Below are 20064 nucleotides of genomic sequence, written 5' to 3' on the forward strand. Positions count from 1 at the left end.
CTGAGACTCAGAGATTCCAGGGGTCGGTTTGAATACGGGTATGGAGTTAAGGCTGAATAGGGCCCTGATCCCCCCAAACGCTCCAGTGCCCCGACCTGGGGCTCGATCCCAACCAGCGCCCCCTAGAGGGGAAAGGGCTCCTCTCCCATTCCCTGAACCCTGAGTCAAACAGTCCTTATGACCTGGGCCTCGGGACTGGTGCCCCAGAGAGGAAAGGCCAAGGATCTAATTCACTGACCCCCAGAGTCAGCCAGGGCCCTGATCTGGGTCCGGATTGGAACCCGGGCCCCAGAGGTGGCATGTGCAGGGCCCTCGCATGGCCCCGCCATGCCCTGGGGGCGCAGGGGTGGGAGGACACTCACCGCTCTGGAGGAATCCCTGGGCCTTGTCTCTGATCTCCGGGCTCAGCTGCCCGCTCTTCTCCAGGTACTGCTGGATATAGATGTTGGGAGCGAACCAGACCATGTTCTCCTCTCCGGATCCGTCGGGCATGGCCAGCAGGTGATCTATGTTCTGCAGAGCCGTGCCCATTATGTCTCCTGGCACCAAGGGAGTTGGGGAAGCAGAGAATTACCAGGCTGCACAATAGCTGCCCCGTCCCTAACACCACATCAGTGGAGCCCTGGCACACAGGGGCCCAGAGCCCCCAGTTTGATTCAGGCCTGGTGGGGATACGCAGATACGTGGTGATGAATGGCCAAGACGCCAATGCCCTGGCACAACTTCATGGCATCACCACAGGAGTCTATTGCCCCTCGCTGGGGACAAGGCCCTGGAGCACAGACTGCAGGGACCACTCCTGCCCTGGCCCCAGACACCCACAAGACATCATTGGTCTTTTCCATCCGTGATGCCCCGGCCTCTCTGATCAGAGCCCTGGGCCACAGATGGGCTGGCTGGTGAAGGGCACCGTGCCCTGGCAGGGATGTGTGGTGTTTAGATGCTGCTGTAATTATTAGAACTGGGAGCACTGGCTGTTGGGAGTCTGAAAGGACAGGAAATAGGAAGGAAGGGGGAGGAGTTGAGGAGACAGAGTGAGCGTTACAGAGGGTGCAGCAGCAGCTTGGTAAAGAGGTTTCCACTGTAAAAATAAAGTCCTGTTGAAGTTTGTTAGTACCTTGCCTGGTTGATACAACATTTTGGCGACGAGGATGGATCTTCTGCCTATGAACCCACCTGCACCCTTTCTGCAAAGCCCAGGTGAGCCTCCAATTGCTTTTACTGTCTGGAGCCATATGTTTGAGCCTTATCTGCTTGCAATCAGTGCTACAGAGATTTCTGAAGTAAGAAAGCCATGCTTCGTGTAAGAGAACGCTTACTTCTAGAACCACAACTTACACTAGAAAAAGCAATAACCATTGCTACTCAGATTGAGTCAGCTACAGATACAGGAGGCACAGTCCAGGCTGTGACTCCTTTGCAGAAAAGTTCACTATCGCTGCAGACAAACAATTGCAAGAGGAAAACTAATGAAAAGCCACTGAATCAGCAAATTCGAAATACAGTAAAAGCATACTTTCGCTGTGGATCCCCACACCATCTTGCAAGCTACACAGGATGTCCAGCAAAACTAGCTCAGTGCAATCATTGCAAAAAGATTGGGCATTTTGCTAAAGTATGTCACAGTAGCCAGTCCAATCAACAGGTGCATGCAGTTACAATACCAGATGTTACTGTGCTGCGTGTGGACAAAATCACTACTGCACATATTCCAGAACAGATAATCATAGAATCTCAGGGTTGGAAGGGACCTCAGGAGGTCATCTAGTCTAATCCCCTGCTCAAAACAGGACTAATCCCCAGACAGATTTTTACCCCAGTTCCTTAAACAGCCCCCTCAAGGATTAAGCTCACAACCCTGGGTTTAGCAGGCCAATGCTCAAACCACTAAGCTATCTCTCCCCCACTGCATTGTAAATGTTTCCACCATACCCACAGGCAAATCACACTCTGTTCAGCTAATGTTGGACACTGGCTCAGCAGTATCTATACTACCTGATTCCATTTATTTGCATTACTTTAAAGATGTGCCTCTTACTGAACCCAAACTTCAGTTGGTGTGCTATTTGCAAAACCATATTCCAGTACATGGCTGCCTGCCAGCAATAGTTACTTTTGGTGATTGCTGTGTAACTGCAGAGTTCTACGTTGTCCACAAAGGCACTCCTATCCTTGGCAGAGATTTATTGTCTGCTTTAAATCTCAGGGTAGTTAATGGATGAATTGATCTTCCTCAGCAAAGCACTCTTGCGGTACACACACCAGTTTCAGCTGGGACCCAACACCAGGTTGAGGAGAAACTCAGCTGTGCTTATGGGTTTCTGCATAATGTTAAAATGCGGAATAATGTGATGCCTGTACGACAGAAATTACAGTGCTTACCATTTTCAGTCAGGGAAGCTCTTTCAGAGGAACTTAGAAAACTTGTTCAAAAGGACATTATTGAAGAGATTAACTCCTCGGAATGGGTTTCACCTATAGTAGTGACGCAGAAGAAGTGTGGAGACATTTGCCTTTGTGTGGATTTAAGGGAGCCAAATAAAGCTATTGTGATTGACAGCCATCCTCTTCCTCACATAGAAGAAGTATTTGCAGAACTCCGTGAAGGAAAGATGTTTTCTACTCTTGATTTGCAGAGTGCATACCACCAGGTTATGTTGCATGAAGATAGCAGAGACCTCACAGCATTTATTACACATGATGGACTATTTCATTTTAAAAGTGTTCCATACGGTCTCACATCAGCCCCAAGTGCCTTCCAAAAAATGATGTCAGTGATTCTGAAGAATCAACATGGAGTTCAGTGCTATGTGGATGATATTATCGTGTTTGAAAATACTACTGAGGAGCATGACAATAACCTGCAGTCTGTACTAAACTGCATCAGCAAAGCAGGCCTCAAGCTCAATAGATCCAAATGCAAATTTAGACAAACAGAACTCTCTTTTCTGGGGCATACAATTTCACAGGCTGGACTAAAACCTGACCCAGATCATATCATGGCAATTTCAAATGCTCCTCCTCCAACAGATTTGCAAATCTTACATTCCTTCTTGGGTCTTACCTCCTGGTATGCAAAATTCATTCCCTATTATGCCTCTGTCATTGAACCGTTACAAGAATTACTACGGAGCAGTTCAACCTTAGTGTGGACAACGGATGCACAAGCTAGTTTCGAAACCGTGAAAGACTTGATTGTACATAGTTCAGTACTTGCACTATTCAGTCCCGCATTGCCCACAATTGTAACTACTGATGCTTCTGATTATGGACTTGGGGCTGTCCTCACACAACTTCATGAGGACAGCACAGAGAGGACTGTTGCATTTGCTTCAAGGACACTAAGAAATGCTGAGAGAAAATATTCTACAGTCGAAAAAGAAGCACTTGCTTGTGTCTGAGCTACTGAAAAATGGAGAACTTACCTGTGGGGCCGCACGTTCAAGTTGTGCACAGACCACAGCCCTTTGACAACGTTGCTTACCACAAAAGGACTGGGAAGAGCAGGATATCGTATTGCTAGATGGTCTGCAAGACTACTCTCTTTCAATTATGAACTGGAATATAAGCCTGGAAACAAAAATGTGGTAGCTGATTGCCTTTCTCGCCTGTCTTTGCCTTCACCAGATGGTCCACCGGAGGATGAGGATGTAGTAGTTGCGCTTATTACAAGCACTCTTACTGCAGCTACAAGAGAACAATTTCAAGCTGCTTGTTCAGCGTGTCCAATTCAACAAAAACTACGGGAATTTCTGACAAAGAGATGTCCCAGTAACCCTAAAAGCCTTGACCCAGTTTTGCTACCTTGTTTTAGAGTTCGGGATGAACTTTCTTTGCTCGATGGCTGTGTGCTACAAGGTACACACCGGCTACTTGTGCCAGAAGAATTACAGTCAAAACTCATACACCTGGCACACGATACTCATCAAGGAATTGTCAGAACCAAACAACGACTACGGGATCTGTATTGGTGGCCAGGGATGTACTCTCAAACTGAAGCACTCATAAAATCCTGTGTCACTTGTCAAATGCATGATAAGACAGCAGTGACATGTACCCTTCCATTACAGCCTGTTCCTCTTCCTGAATCTGCATGGGAAAAAGTGGCGATTGACATTGTAGGACCCTTTGATACTGCTCCAATTGACTGTCGTTATGCCATCACCTTAATAGACTATTTCAGTAAATGGCCTGAGGTAGCGTTTACATCGCAAATCTCTTCTGCTACAGTAATTAAGTTCCTCTCTTCAGTTTTTAGCAGGGAAGGTAACCCCAAAGAACTGGTTTCAGATAATGGTAGTCAATTTACTTCCCTGGAGTTTGAAACTTTTCTAGCAGAGAGGAACATTTTACACAGAAGGTCATCCCTATATTACCCTCAAGCCAATGGGGAAATTGAACGGTTTAACAGAAGTTTGAAAGAGAGTTTGCAAACAGCTAAACTGGAAGGGCGATTGTGGATACCCTTCACTACTGATTTCTTGCAAGCATACCGGGCTACACGACATGCCACAATGCAAAGATCACCTGCAGAGTTACTGCATGGGAAACAGATGACTACTAAACTGAACATTGCTGGATTGTTAAAGGCACTACCTGATGCCCCAAACGAGGATGATGTGAGAAAAACAGTTGAACAGAACCAAGCAAAGTCTAAGGCTTTCACAGACAAGCGGTGGAGTGCTAAGGAACCAAAGTTTGAGTGTGGTTCCTTCGTTAGAATACGAAAACCTGGAATCTTACGCAAAGGGGACCATAAATTCACAGCTCCTCTTAAAATCATACAGAAGAAGGGACCTTACACCTATCGACTTTCTGATGGGAGGGTATGGAATGCTTCTTATCTTGCACCTGCCTATGCACCAAGAGGAGATTATGCCAACACCCAGTCTGCATTGGATGATTTCACTGTAGAACCACCACAACAAGACATTGCACTGGAACCGGGGCTTGAGAGACGGCCTGTCAGACCCAGACGACCACCTGCCTGGACTAGAGACTATGTTATGTACTATCTACAGTGTTTTCAGTGTAATATTTCTGCCAACAGTATAGTGTCTTGTTTCATATTTGTTCCTGTGGTTAGAACAATGTTTATTTTAATTGGGAAATTTTCTTAAGAGAGGAGGGACTGTGGTGTTTAGATGCTGCTGTAATTATTAAAACTGGGAGCACTGGCTGTTGGGAGTCTGAAAGGACAGGAAACAGGAAGGAGGGGGGAGGAGTTGAGGCTGAGTGAGAGTTACAGAGGATGCAGCAGCAGCTTGGTAAAGAGGTTTCCACTGTAAAAATAAAGTCCTGTTGAAGTTTGTTAGTACCTTGCCTGGTTGATACAACAGGATGGGGCAGGGGAATTCCTTACCCAGGACAGTCACGTGGGCCCGCTCGGACCCCGCCAGGACGTTCGCTGGCAGCTGCAAGTAGATTTCTTCGGAGGCTGCGTAACACGAAGGCAAAGACAAACCGTTAAAGGCCTGTTGGGAACCTGCCCCTGCCTCCAGCCAATCAGATCCCTCCATTCCTCACCATCTGGGGCTCTCACCCAGTCACAGCCCCTCTCTCAACCCCAAGCTCCCCCCACCATGGCACATACGTGCCCTTGAGGGCGAGGGCTGGGGGCTCTCAGCGGAAGGTCCTGCCTGTGGGAGCTGGTCCCTCTCCTGGCCCCAGAGAGCCGGTGTGACGAGCTCTGCAGGGACCATCGTACACACGGGGGCCAGGCTGCAGGGGAGAGGAGCTGGTGCAAGAGGGGCTAGTGAGACTCGGGAGCAGGAGCCGAACGTGCTCGAGCCTTCGGCCCATGGCAGACGGTTCCATAACTGCCCACTAGGGGGTGCATCTTCCCCAGGCAGCTGGGCCTGGACCCTGTGCCAGGCAGGACATTGGCCTGGATGCCCCCTGGTCCGGTCCGGCCTGGCGGCTCCTGGGCCCCTAGCTGGGCCATCTAGTGGCTCAGCCATCACTGACGTGCCGCAGCCAAGATACTCCCCGCGTTAATGACACCCACTGAGCCCCGCACAGGCGCTGGGATCCTACCTTCCTGGCAGAGCAGGGAGCTGTGCGCCTTCTCCTCCAGGATCCCCCCCGGCTGTGGGGAAGGAGCATCAGACAGAAGGTCAGGAGAAGGGACCACGCACGGCACAGCCTGACAGGGCCTGCTGGGTCAGCCAGTGCCCCTAGCCAGGGCAGGGTCATCCCCTACAGCCCATCCTGTGGGGCTCGGGCACATCCATCTCTCAGCACCCCAGCGATGGGGCTCCCGTCCCTTCCCCGGGGACACTGTTCCCAGCCCAGCAGATCCGCGGCTTCCTTCACTTCAGCGCGGAGCTTCCCTCTGCTAGTTCCCTCCGCCCCCTCGAGCCCTCCCGTGTGTCACACTCAGCCACATCCCTGGGGGCTAACCCCCATCTCTGTCTGCCCCAGGACTCTTCTGCCAGCTCCCTGATCTCGCTGGGATGGGGCCGCGTGACGGGGCAGTGCAGGTCGGGGTCCGGGACGCGGACGGCGTGGTGCTGGGACATTATTTTCTGTGGCAGGACAAAGAACAATCACAAGTGCAGACTCGGCCCACGGCCATCAGGGGTGAGACCCAGGCACTGGATCTCCCTCCGCTCTGCCCAGAGGCCCCGACCAGACACTGACCTGGACCAGCAGGGGCTTTATCACGGTGTCCACTCGCCCCTGGGCCGGCACCATGGCCAGCTCTGTGCCGCACAGCTCCTCGGTGCGCAGAGCCTCGGTGCTCACAGTGACGTTCACCTCCCCTGCAGAGCAAGGCGGGAGACGCCCCCATTAGATAGCCCAATGCCCCTGCCCGAGGCAGAGAGGAGCCCGGGTCTGAGGGGGGAGAACAGTGGAAGGGGGAGGGGGTGGGTGGTGAAAAAGACAGAGAAAAGCAGAGGAAATGGAGAGTGAGAGAATGGGGGAGAAAAGAGAGAGAAGGAAAGGGGGGAAGGGAAGGACGGAGGGAAGTGATGAGTGGAGTGTAATGGGTTTTTCTCCCTTAGCCCTTGTGTGGGAACGACGAATGGCCACCCTGAACCTGCCCCCCTCCCCGCTGAAATCACTGACAGCTGCGTTCAGGGGGGGAACCTGAGAACGTGACATCGCAGCAGGAAGCAGCAGCGGCCAGCAGCATGGCAGAGGGGTCCTGACCTACAGGGCTCGGTCAGTGAGACTGCTGGAAGCAAGCGGGGGCAAACTGTGCTTGAATCAGATGTGGTTTGTTAAGGCAGGTAATAGTAAACATCTTCTCTTTATTTGTCTTGTAACCATTTCTGACTGTTATGCCCCATTCCTTGCACTCACTTAAAATCTCTCTTTGTGGTTAATGAACATGTTTGATTGTTTTATCTAATCCAGTGTGTTTAAATCCAAGTGTCTGAGAAACTCCATGTGGGGTGACAGGACGAGTGCATGGTATTCTCGTAAAGGAATATCGGCCGTAATGTAACTTGTATTGCCAGGAGAGGGCTGGGCAGACAGGACAGACCGTTCTGGAGGAAGATCTGGGACTGGGGGATGTTGGGGTCACCCTGCAGTATAACCCAGGCTGGCGAGAGCCAGAGTGTAACCCGGGAGTGGCAGGCAGGCTGCAGTCACACACAGATGCTCAGGGTGCAGCTTGCACGCTGGGGCTGTGTGTGAGCGGCCCAGGTGGGAGCTACTGAAGGCACCCAAGGGCGCAGGGCAGGGGTGACAGAGCTGCCCATTAGTCTGGATTGTGCCCTGCTATGGCGCAGTGGCTCAGCGGCAGAGAGACAGCGGCAGCTGGGAGCCAGCTGCAGACAGCAGCAGTGGAGGGGTTGCCAGTGAGTGGGGCCGAGCAGGCTCTGTGCTGCGCTGTTAAGGGGAAGCCCCTGATATTGAACCCGGCCCTTGTTGCTGCCAGCTCCACCTGGCACAAGGGTTAACGTGAAAGGGGTTTTTCTGCTGGGGTGTCCTCGCCCCCCCTCCCCGCAGCTCTTCCCGTCCCTTCCCCTTGGCACCGAGCCCTCCTCCTCACTCCCAGAACAGAGCCTCCAATGCCCCTTACCCGTCTGTCCCCCACGCAGAGCCTCCAAAGACCCCTACCTGCCTCCTTAGTGCAAAGGCTCCAGCACCACTTCACTGCCCCCCCCACTGTGCAGAGCCCCCCACCCCTTCCTTGCCCCTCCCCTCCGGCACAGAGCCCCCAGCACCCCTTACCCAGGCTGCTCACCGTCACGTCCCACTGGAAGGTTTTCCCTTTGTCTGTACAGAGGCAGCTGGTGTAGGCATCATCCTCGCCCACCTGCACCTGGAACTGCACAGACTCCGCCAGCGTCACTCGCACCTGTGGGGCCCAACACGAGAGCTCCCTTAGGGCTGTGGGGGACGCGCTCACACGCGCCAGCTCCAGCCGAGACGTGGCCCCTCTGGGGCTCAGGCCCCCTCACCGTGATGTGCTGACCCCAGTGGTCACAGGGTCACAGCCAGTGACTGCCGGTGCCACTCGCAGGCCTGTGCCGCTGCCCAGCTCCCCAGCCCCAGGTCACCGGCTGCAGCAGACCCAGCAGGTCAGCCCCGGGCGGCACTCACCTTGATGCACTGCCGCAGGTAGTTGAAGACAGTGGCCTTTAGGGTGAAGGTCTCTCCCCGGATCACGGAGTATGGCAAGGCCAGCTCCACAAAGAAGGGTTTGACGGCCGTGAAGGTGGCTGTGGGCGAGAGCCCAAAGCCCACCTCCGCCGTGCAGAACATCCCAGCTTTCCATTCCGTGATGGTGTCGGGCACTGAGACTGGGATGTCCTTGGAGCCCTCCTCGCTGGGCCGGCATGGACACAAACAGAGCGTCAGACACGCGGCCGCCCCCTGGGAAGCGACCACGAGCCCGGCCACCAGAGACATCCCTGCCCGACCCTCTGCTGGGCTGGGGCCCTGGGCCGGTGGCACAGAAACAGGCCAATCTCAGACAGCAGAGAGGGGAAGAGCTGTCAGTACCCCCCTCTCGTCCCCTCCTCCGCCACCCTGCTCGGGATCCCCTGCCCCTCCCACTTCTACCCCATGTGCCACCCTCCATGCCCCCCTCCCGGGGATTCAAATCCCTCCCATGTTCTCAGCCTTGGTGCTCCCGGGCACCGTGTGGGAATGAAAACACCACGAAGGGCAATGGGGTCAGGATGATAAACCCTCTGTCGACTCAATGGGATCCAGGGAATGGCTGGGGAGGAGCTGGCGTGAACCCCGCTCTGCTAGCGAGACGCAGGGTCACGGTGCTGCCTGGGCTGCCAGCCCTCTCCCCACTCTGTGGGTTCGTTACATCTGTAAAGAGATGAATCCCACAGCCCTGGGGGCTTATTATTCCCTGTTGCTGTGCTGGGCCCCTCTCCGCTGGCAACAGGGCGCAGGAACCAGCCCCACGCAGGCAGCCAGCCCTCCCCCAGCCAGTGCGCCGCCTCTGGGAGCTGCTGCTTTCGAGGGTCTGGCCTGGAGGTCGCTCCGCAGGGACGGTCTGTGACAGCTCCTCACTCACCCCACAGGGACCAGGTCCCACAGCCACGTCTCTGTGAAGTACGCACGTGGCGCTGGCTCCTCCTGGGTGCAAGCTTCTGGCGCTAGCTGGCCGTTGCTCACTGGGGTCCCTGCTGCATTATCCACACTTGCTGCCCCAGGGATCATGCCAAGAAAAGATACAAAGGGGGGTTGAGGGAGCCCCACCCTGGTTTGGGGGCAAATCCAGATGATGATTCACGTGTGTTTCCACCTGCAAAGTCTCGATGTTTGGGGACATTTCGGGGACTGCACGTGGCCCCCGGGAGCTCTGAGAACTGACCCCTGCTGGCAGGGCTGGGGCTGGAGGTGTCGGGCTGGGGGTGTCCTACGTGCAGCACACGCTGGTGGACTCAGCACGTGGGCAGGAGCCAGGGAGTCCTGAGCTCAGTCCCAGCACTGCCCCGAGCAGCATTAAGGGTATGTTGGTGGGGAGGGATAGCTCAGTGGTTTGAGCATTGGGCTGCTAAACCCAGGGTTGTGAGTTCAATCCTTGAGGGGGGGATCTGGGGCAAAAATCTGTCTGGGGATTGGTCCTGCTTTGAGCAGGGGTTGGACTAGATGACCTCCTGAGGTCCCTTCCAACCCTGATATTCTATGATAAGTTGCACTCCCAGAGCCCTTCACAAAGAGCCGCTAGCCAGGCAGGTCAAATCATTAGCCACACTGAGCAGCTGGGACATGGAGGCCTAGGGAGGCTCAGTGCATTTCTACCGCAACCACCGAGCACGAGTGGGCATTGCAGGACCTCATGTGATCACCTCCATAACACCCAGCTTGACTCTCAGATCCCAGGGCTGCGCATGGGGCTGGAGCTAGAAAAGCCATCAGTCTCCGTGTAAAGCGAGTGTATCTGGGCTGGAGTCACTGAGAGACAGGCAAGGAGTTGGGCGATGCCACAGTCACCACCATGTGGCACAGTGTGATTAGCATGTGTATTGGGGTGGTGCCCGCAGGAGGTCGGGCACCGTCCCTCCACAGGCAGCTGCAGCCCCTGCCTCAAAGAGCCTCCAGCCGAAGGGGGAGGAGCAGAGCTGAATTGGAAGGGTCAGATGATCACGTGTGCCCAGCTCCCACTGAGAACACTGGAGAAACCCTCCCACCCCCACTCCATTGAGAACAATGGAAGTGCCAAGGGCAATGTCAGAACCAGGATCAGAACCCAGGTTCCAGGCCCGATCTATGAGCCCACAGGGCTGTCTCCCCTCAGAGGGCAGAGAGGGCATTTGGAATTGCTGAGCAAAAGGGATGGAAGTGCCCAGTCCACTGACCTGGTGAGGACAATGCGGGGCCCCGCCAGACAGCCGAGGCTAGGACACCATAACTTGTTAAAAAGTGTTCATGTTCACAGGGCTCCTTGGTGTTGGTGTTGGTGAGAATTTTCAAAGCCGCATCCTGGGTGAGAAGGAAGACAGAGGAAAAAGCATCCGGAGCTGCTAAAATAGGGGACTGTGGCATCATACTTTGGCCTTACTCCTCCCCCACCTACCCTGGAAACAACAAGAACACTGGGAGGACAAAAACTTCAACTGAGGAGACTGGTCCCAGGCGTAAAAGGGGAAGCCTGTGTGTTAAGAACTGTAACCTCTAGTGGGGTGAGAAAGCTGCTTGATCCAAATACTGCCTGGAGTAATAAGGTTTAAGATTTAGACTGTGCACTTACCTTTTATTTTCTTTAATAACGATCTCTGACCTTTTGTGCCTACCACTTATAATCACTTAAATCGATCTTTCTGTAGTTAATAAATCTGTGTTATATTTTACAGAAAACAGGGTGTTTTGGTTGAAGTCTTGGGAAATCTCAGCTGAGGGCTACAAAGGCTAGTGTGTGTCTTCTGCACATCGAGGGGGGGCGGACTGGGTAATAAACTTACACTGGCCAGGCTTCTGACCAGGGCAAGACGGTACAGTTCCGGGGTGCAAGGCAGGGGGCTTGGGAGATTGGCTGGTGCCTTTCTCTGTGTGATTCGTATGCGGCTCTGGGAGCATTCACGCAATCTAGCTGGGTGGGGGGCTCCACATGTGGTTGTGCTGAGTGATCACAGTGCTTGGAGGGGTTTGCTGCTTGTTACTAGCAAAGCACTGTGAGAGACAGCCCAGGCTGGAGAGTGAAGGGGGCACAGCAGTATCCCAGTTCCAGGGTGTACCGGGGATCCCATCACACAGAGCTGTGCCTGCGACAGGACGAGAGGGGCACGTGAACCTCGAAGGGTCCAGTCTGCCTCAGTCCAGCTCTGAGGAGCCTGCTTGGATTCTCCTAACCGGGTGCTGGAGGCTTTGCCCTTCCCTCTGCTCGATGCTCATTTCCTTGGCAACCCTCTGCAGGAATGGCAGCGTCTGCACGTGGCTCTTACAGCCCTTGAAAACATCTCCCTCAACCCCAGATTTCGGTATCGGGCAAAACTGCCAAACGGAGCCTCTGCAGAGCGCAGGCAACGGGCGCAACCCACAGCCTCCGAAACCTGCCCCGGGTGGGACCTGAATTCACAGCCCGTGGGCACCCCGGAGATTCACGGGCCACAACACGTCCCCTGGTGCCCCTCGGTCACTGTGACACCAGACTGCCTGCAAACCCGCTGGCTCAACGGAGCCCCAGCCTGGCTGCACATTCGCCTCCCACTCTCTGGGGCCTCCGTTCAGGTCGCCCACCCCCCCCCATCAGGGCAAACAGCATGATAAGAACCGGGCGGTCATGTAAACACCTTTTATGAGGGGGGGGCTGTATCTTGCCCCCCCTCAAATGTCCCCACATGTGGCCCATTAGCCCCACCCTGCCCTGCCATGAGGCACAGCACATCTCAGGCCAGGCTGTGGATGTCAGAGCACTCCGACACTCCTCTTTAAACAGCCAGTGACACTCAACCTCCGCCCGAGCAGAGCTGCCGCCCCCCCTGCAATGTGCAGCACCCACCCACAGGGCCGGCCGCGCTCCCCGAGCTCCCCCCGTGGCAGCATCTGTCTGGTCCCCTGGTGCCCAGAACCCAACGCCCCCACCTGCCTGGGGGACAGTTCTGGGGAGTGACTTGACCACTGGGCAGCCCCTAGATGCCGCGGTGCGCGCGGTGCTGGGTGCCATGGGCAGCACGCTCACTGTACGGGTGCTGGCAGGGGGAGGGCGGGTCCCGGCCCATTCCACTATGGCCGTCTGACTGGGCTCCCAGGCCCTGGGGAGGCTGCCAGCACTCAGAGCAGCCCCCAGCTGGGACAGAGCCCCGGTCTCCTGACTCCCAGCCCCTGAGGGCTTTGGGAGGACATCGTCCATCCCTCCCTCTGGTGGGCCAAGACACCATCACCCTCCGCACCCATCCCCCCACCCCCTCCTTGCCCCTTCTGCACCCATCCCCCCTGCACATTTCACTCAGGCGGCTTCTTCCTCCTCCAGGCTGCCTGGGACCGGCAGGGGAGCACTGGAAGCACCAGAGGCACCGTCTCCAGGAGCTCCGTTCCCACACCCAGTGCCACCGCAGGTCCTGCTGGCCGGGAGGAGACATTTCAGGAAAATCCTGCTCTGCCGCCGTGGCCCCGGGCTGGAGCAGGCTCAGTCGCTCTGTGGCGAAGGCGCACACAGGCCAGCCGGCACATAGGAGGGGATGGAGCAGGCGCGGTGCAGAGGGATTCCTCGCAGAATAATGCTGCAAACTCCAAACCTCTGCTGGGCATGTGAGTCCTGCCATTCCCAGGGGCTTCCCATTCAGCCAAATGGGGCTTCAAGTCATGGGAAAGGCAAAGGGCACCTCCCTGACCCCAGGGTGACCTCCAGATCAAGGGTCAAGTCTCTGCTCCGAGGGAGGGAGCTTCTCAATTAAACAGCTTCATTTTATCATGGGAAAACTGAGTTTTTTCCCCATCTCCCCTTTTGAGCAACTGCTGAGCTGTGTTAGCTGAAATGCCTCAGAAAGTTCAGCCTGAGGCCGACCCCTGGCTGGGGAAATTTCAGCCCCAACCGTTTCAGTCTGACAAAGTTACAAGAACATCAGAGGAGTGAAGTTCTGGAACAGCCTTCCATGGGGAGTAGTGGTGGAAAAGACATATCTGGCTTCAAGACTAAGCTTGATAAGTTTATGGAGGGGATGGTATGATGGGATAGCCTAATTTTGGCAATTAATTGATCTCTGACTATTAGCGGTAAATATGCCCAATGGTCTGTGATGGGATGTTAGATGGGGTGGGATCTGAGTTACTACAGAGAATTCTTTCCTGGGGGTCTGGCTGGTGTGTCTTGCCCACATGCTCAGGGTTTAGCTGATCGCCATATTTGGGGTCGGGAAGGAATTTTCCTCCAGGGCAGATTGGCAGAGGCCCTGGGGGGGTTTCACCTTCCTCTGCAGCGTGGGGGCACGGGTCACTTGCTGGAGGATTCTCTGCACCTTGAAGTCTTTAAACCACGATTTGAGGACCTCATTAACTCAGACATAGGTCATGGGTTTGTTACAGGAGTGGGTGGGTGAGATTCTGTGGCCTGCGTTGTGCAGGAGATCAGACTAGATGATCATAATGGTCCCTTCTGACCTTAAAGTCTATGAGTCTATGAAAACTTATGACGGGAAATGCCAGAGAACCGTAACTGGAGGTGGTGCTGCCAGCCCCGCAGGTAATATCCCTGTGCCCAGGAGTGGGGCGGGATGGGGCATTCCTGCTCCCTAGATACGCCGGGGATCTGTCCCAGGGTCTGGGCTGTGTCTGAAGGTGGCTGGGGAGGTTTATCCCAGGCCTGAGTTTGCTAGGAGCATCCCTGGGGATTCATTGGAACAAGCCGGACCGTTTGGTGGGATGTTGCCCCTGGTTACCAGCAGCTCTGGGCACATCGGAGCCAGTTTAGTCCTTTCAGGCTAGAGGAGTGTGAGGCCTGGCCAGGCCCAACCCTACCTTAAACAGGCTGTAGACATTAGGCAGTGGGGGAGTCCAGCTGCTAGTCCCTCTGCGACGCCTCCTCCTGCCAACGCGGCAGTGAAGAAATGGAACCGCACCGGCGCTACCCGCACTGATTAACCAATTACTGTTGTGTGGAGGAGGATCACATGACTCAAGATCTCGCACTGCATCGGGATAGTCTCCTCGGTGAAAATCGGGGAGCAGGTTATAGACCTAAAGACAAACACAGACAACATCAGCCATGAAACCAAGACACGAGCTACCCCAGAGCCAGCTCCTGCCCCTCCTCTCACTAACACATCACCCCACAAACCTCTGCTTTCGCTCCAGCCTCATCTCTAGCCTGGACACTTCCCCTCACCCTGCCCATCCCCCAGCCCCATCCATCACATGGGCGTCTGTCCCTGCACCTCCCCCCCCCAGCCCTAGGAGAGGTTTTTGGGGTAACAACTGGCCCATCGAGTCCCGTCTCCTGCTGCACCACGGGGCTTGGGAGGCTCCACTCGCCGTGTGCAGAGCCCGTGAGCCACTGGACGGCAGGCGCCAGCGATGGGCCGAGTGCGATTCCGTATCGTCACCTGGGCAGGGAAAACTCCCACAATGCACCTGGCCAGTTGTCCCCTGCTGTACATGGGGGGCAGGGAATTCTCCTGCCCCTGGGGACCAACTCTGCCCTGGAGAGCGAGCTCCGGTTACCCCAGCCATTATCCCAGCTCCGACCTCCATGTTCCCAGCTGGAGCCGGGGGGAGGGGGTGCCGGGAGGGGGGCACTGCAAGGGCTGATGGGAGAATGGGCAAGGCAAGCGGGGACCCCTCAAAGTTAGGGGGTGTCAAGTCCCATGGGAGCAGCCCCCAGACCGGGGAGAGGTGGCCTCGAGGGGTGTCCCCCAGCGGCCGTGCATTGCCCCTCCCTGCGAGGGGGGAGGACTCATCGGGGGAGGGGCCGGGCGACCGGCTCTGGACTCACCGTGTCGACGCTGAGCTCGGCCTCGGGCTTCATGAGCAGCACGCTCTGATCCACGGCGCGGACGGCGCACAGAGACCCGGGGGCAGCCTGCACCCGCAGCTGGAGCTCTGAGCCCGGCAGGGCCCGGTCCTGCGAGAAGGCCAGCTTCACCTGGCGAGGCACAGCGCGTCACAGGGGAGGGGGAGAGAGACCCCCAGGGGCAGGAGGAGACAGGCCTGGGCAGGGGTGGGGGCAGGCACCGAGTGTCACTCTGGCCCCAGGCCCCGCTGGCTGAAGGGTTGGGGCTTTGGGAGTCCGTGCTGGGGGTGGGGGGGTTGAGTCAGCCCAGGCTCATTCAATGCCCCCGTGGAACGGCTCAGGGAGCTGCAGTTATTCATAGACACCCGAGGGGGGGAGGGGGGAGATAGGAGGTGCAGGGGGGTACGGATACGACAGGATCACCAGCCCCACCAGATAAAACTCATGAGCTGAAGGCTGAGCGATGAGGCCAATACCAAGCAGATGCCAGTTGCGGGGGGGACAGACGCCATTGCAAAGGGGGGCATTGAAATGCCTCCGGGTAACAGTGCCCTGCCTCCCTGGGCCGGGGGGCAGACGGGTCACACTTACCCCCAGTTGTAGATAAATCTCTGCATTAAGCATCTTCACATAACTTTCATATGACTTGTATTATGCCTCTATTTTCATACAACTTTGTATCAGATCTTTATATAGAAAACTTTGTATTGAGCCTTGGTATAATGTTAAAAAAATGTCTTTTTGCTAGGAATAGAATAAGATCTCTCCCCCGCCCCCTTTTAATCAATTGCCCTGTTGAATGAATGAGGTGTGAATAAGGAAGGCGTGGGCTCACTAAAGAAGAACAGACATATTGACGGCCTCGGGGGTTAGAAGCAAGCACCTTCTTTTGAAAACACCCTCTTTGAACAGTACTGGGACAACACTCAGAAGAAAGTAGCACAAAGGACCAACAGACACAGACACAGATTTTGAATCTGGTATAGATTTGTGTGAGAGGGAAGCTGCTATAAATGTGAGGTGTCTTGCGGAGGACCCTGGGTCTCGTCTTGTCAACATGGGAGCATCGATCCAGATCGACAGAAGCCTGGCTCCACCCCTCCCCCATCTAACTCACCTGGCCAGTGAAGTTAAGGGGAGCAACTAATTGGTAACAACAACAAGACGGACTGTGCTTGTGTGTGTGTGTAAGTGCATAAGTGTAATATATATCATATGCATATGATACAGTTTTGATTAATACATGTATTACCAATAAATGTGGCGCTTGGCCTCATTCCCCCTGAAAAGATCCTGTGCAGTACTTTAAGTACAACAGGGTGAAGTGGCGGGGAGCAGAAGGACTCAGCCAGACCCCACAAGATGAAGGGGAGAGGTAGAGGAGGAATTTTGTATCTTTACCTCCACTTTAAGTACAACAGGGTGAAGTGGCGGGGAGCAGAAGGACTCAGCCAGACCCCACAAAATGGAGGGGAGAGGTAGAGGAGGAATTCTGTATCTTTACCTCCCTACTCCCAGGGGGGAAGGGCCTTCCCCCCAACTGACCCCTATGTGCAGTGGGGAGGGGGTTGACGGCTGGTCCCTGGTGAAAGCTTTTTCTCAGTGACAGAGAGGGGAGCCCCAGCCTTCATGGGGGAGAGTTTCTATTGCTCAGCTGGGTAAGAGTGGGAGCCAACTGCCGGCCCAGAGGAAGGGAGGGGCCCCTCCTCTCATGACACTTGTGCCCCAGTCGACTGGAGTGGCAGTAGCCCCTTAGAAGCCCTCTAAAGAATTATGGACAGCTGGCCACCCTCGCAAGCCTCCAGAGGGGAAGGGGGCTCAGACCATCATATCCTGCCCCCCGCCCCAGGAATCTCCCAGGGTGAGCAGGGGCAGGCGCGGGTTGGAGGATGGGCAGTGGGTAGGGTTGAGGTGGCAGAAGTTCTGGGGGGTGGGGGAGCAAGTAGCTGCAGAGACTGGGGAGTGGGGAGGGCTCAGGGCAGCAGGAACCTGCCGGGGAGCCCAGAGTGGGACGGGGAGGGGACGGGTCTCAGGTAGCTGCCTGGACCTGGTCAGTGGGGTGGGAGGGATGGGAGAAGCAGGAGCTCTGGGGAGCTGGGTACAGGGAGGGCGAGGGGTGGGGCAGGCAGGCAGCAGGTACATGCTGGGCCCGGAGTGAGAGGCTGAGCCCGCGGGGGAAGCAGGGTGGGCTGGGGAGGCAGGAAGTGTTTGGGGTTAGGAGGTACTTGCTGGGGCCAGGGAGAGTGGAATGGGAGGGCAGGCACCTGCTCCTACATTGTGTGGGGGCCGGAGCTCTTCCTGTCACCGCAGGAACGCCTGCAGGGGGGGACGAAATGGCTACTGATCAATTCACCAGAGCTGGCACTAATGCAACGACCCTAGCGCGGCTGTAAGGCCGGGGAAGGGAAGGGCCAAGGGTACCCAGCGATACCTCTGCTCAGGGCTCCTGTTATGGGGCCGGGAGCAATTCTCCCACCGCCAAGGCCCCTCCGCCCTGAGCCCCAGGCTCACCTTGTTCGGGAGGCACTTGGCCACATGCAGCCGGGCGCGGTCGGCAGCCATCTCACCATCGGGCAGCACCGTGTAACCCAGCACCTTGGCAGCAGGCGCCAGGTCAGCGCCGACGGGCAGCTCCACGGAGAAGGAGCCCTTCAGCCCTAGGGACGGTGGGAAACACCCAGGGGAAGTCAGGACCAGCCAGCAGAGCCCCCTCCCCCAACCCAGCACCTGCTCAGGGGTCTCAATCCCCAGTTGCCCCTGAGTGCCCCTTATATGCACAGACCCCTCCCCTGCCACTTACCAGCCCCCTCCCTGAGGTTCAGCCCCTTGTGGAGGATCCTGACAATGGCTCCCTTGGCCACGACCTGCAGAGGAGGAGACGGGAGTCACTGAGCTGTGTGATGCTGTGTGGAATCTGGGAGACACTTTATGGTATTGTTGATACCAACATTAGAAAATTGCAGGGAATCTGACCAGATATGCCATGGAAGGTGTCTGTGGAAATGGTGCGATTTGCCAAGTATGAGGATCTTGTTTATATGTTTGTATCACATTTGTATTGTGCTAGGTCTGTGTGGTACATCTGTATTTCAAAACTCAGGCTGTGGTTCTGGGTGACACCCCCAGACAGATTGGCATCAGCACTGCCGAGCCTGTTCGATGGCCCATCACGGGTCATAGCCCGACAGTGAACCCATTGAAAGGAGATACAGCTTATGAGCCAGCAAGGCATGTAGGGGCAGGCTGGTGGACAGAGAACTCTAAGGCTTTTCCTTGCCATGTGCTGTGCAGCTTGTGTTTGGGACAAAGGAAGTACCAGCCGCATGGCAAAAGGAATATAAAGGGCAGCTGCATCTTCTCCATTTTGTCTCCATTCCTGCTTCTTACCTCTGGAGTAACTTTTCTACAAACGAAGCTCTGAACAAAGGACTGAATGACCCATCCAAGCAGTGGATCTGTTCCAGAGGGACTTTCAAGCCAGCAAACTCACCAATACTGCTCAGAACCTGATATATGGACTTTGAAGTCTCTGTTTCTATGTGATTGTTTTACCATTTAACAACTCTCTTCTTGTTCTTTCTTTTTTCCTTATAACAAACCTTTCATTTCAGACACTGAAGGACTGGCTGCCAGCATAGTATTTTGGGTAAGATCCAAACTAATATTGGCCTGGTGACATGGCTGACCCTTTGGGGTCAGAAGAACATTTTGTATAGTGAGCAGAGGTTTTAAATGACTTCTCACTGCACTGGACCTAGGTGCTGATTGGGAGCCAGAGAACTGGAATGCAGTAAAAGGGGCTGTGTGATTTCTTTTTTAGCTTCTTGATAACCAGCGTCAGGGATCAGGACCAGTTTGCGATTGGTTGGTGAGTCGAACTTCAGTGTGAACCACCAGTTTTGGGAGAATCTGTTCTTTTGTTTGCAGCCTGCCCTGACCTTGACATTTCCAGTGAGGGCTGCCCCAGGCACACTGGGTCACAATCTGATGCTGTACAGGGGGCTGACAAACTCCCTGACGTGGGGATGGCCACGCAGTCTGGAGTCAGGGCAGGGTGTGACCTCTCCTCCCCATGGACTGAGCCAGCAGAGGTGGGGGTGCAAGAAAGAGCTTCAGGCAGGTATCCCATTCCCCAGACCCCCAGGCCAGCCAGCCCCTGCTCTGGGGCCAGATTGGAACCAGAGCCCCTAGTGGGGAAAGGGGAAAAGCCCCGTCCTGATCTAGCCCCACCCTGGTAATTCAAAGGAACCGTTCGATTCTCCACTGCTCTGCTGTGGGGTCACAGCGCTGATTCCACACCTCCTACTCTCTCTCTCTCTCTCTCTCTCTCACACACACACACACACACACACACACACGCTTTAGTCTCCCAGGACGGGCTCACCAGGAAGATGAAATCCAGGCTCCTGGACCCGTTCCCCAGGGCCTCCCTAGCAATGACGTAATCCACCTGGAGCTGCTGGGCCTGGTCGCAGGGCAGCACCCCTCCCAGCGAGCGGATCTTCAGGAAACTCTGGCTCTTGGAGTAGAAGGGCGTCAGGTGAAGATCGGCATCTGGGTAACTGGGATAGACTCTGTCATGCTCAGCGCTGTTGTTCACCTGCTTGTAGTGCCCCTGGGGGATAGAGAGAGCGATGGGGCTCGCCGGGGTGCAGAGCACCCAGCACAGGACAGGGATGCAGCCGGGGCAGGCCAGG

The 20064-nt window shown here is 55.5% G+C and overlaps 1 protein-coding gene across 1 annotated transcript in view; it reads right to left on the reverse strand.

Moving 5' to 3' along the window:
* Positions 1-20064, reverse strand: part of LOC135894709 (alpha-2-macroglobulin-like protein 1) — a 47740-nt gene that overhangs the window by 11749 nt on the left and 15927 nt on the right. The window contains exons 12-24 of the mRNA XM_065422847.1: positions 19752-19982; positions 18168-18231; positions 17879-18024; positions 15350-15499; positions 14377-14595; positions 10782-10905; positions 9494-9623; positions 8560-8785; positions 8188-8314; positions 6643-6764; positions 6037-6088; positions 5363-5437; positions 363-539 (exon numbers count right to left, since the gene is read on the reverse strand). Coding sequence (XP_065278919.1) covers positions 363-539; positions 5363-5437; positions 6037-6088; positions 6643-6764; positions 8188-8314; positions 8560-8785; positions 9494-9623; positions 10782-10905; positions 14377-14595; positions 15350-15499; positions 17879-18024; positions 18168-18231; positions 19752-19982 — 1843 coding nt within the window. The remainder of the gene's footprint in view (positions 1-362; positions 540-5362; positions 5438-6036; positions 6089-6642; positions 6765-8187; positions 8315-8559; positions 8786-9493; positions 9624-10781; positions 10906-14376; positions 14596-15349; positions 15500-17878; positions 18025-18167; positions 18232-19751; positions 19983-20064) is intronic.

This window comes from Emys orbicularis, chromosome 25, assembly GCF_028017835.1.
Source record: "Emys orbicularis isolate rEmyOrb1 chromosome 25, rEmyOrb1.hap1, whole genome shotgun sequence".
NCBI classification, from domain to species: domain Eukaryota; kingdom Metazoa; phylum Chordata; order Testudines; family Emydidae; genus Emys; species Emys orbicularis.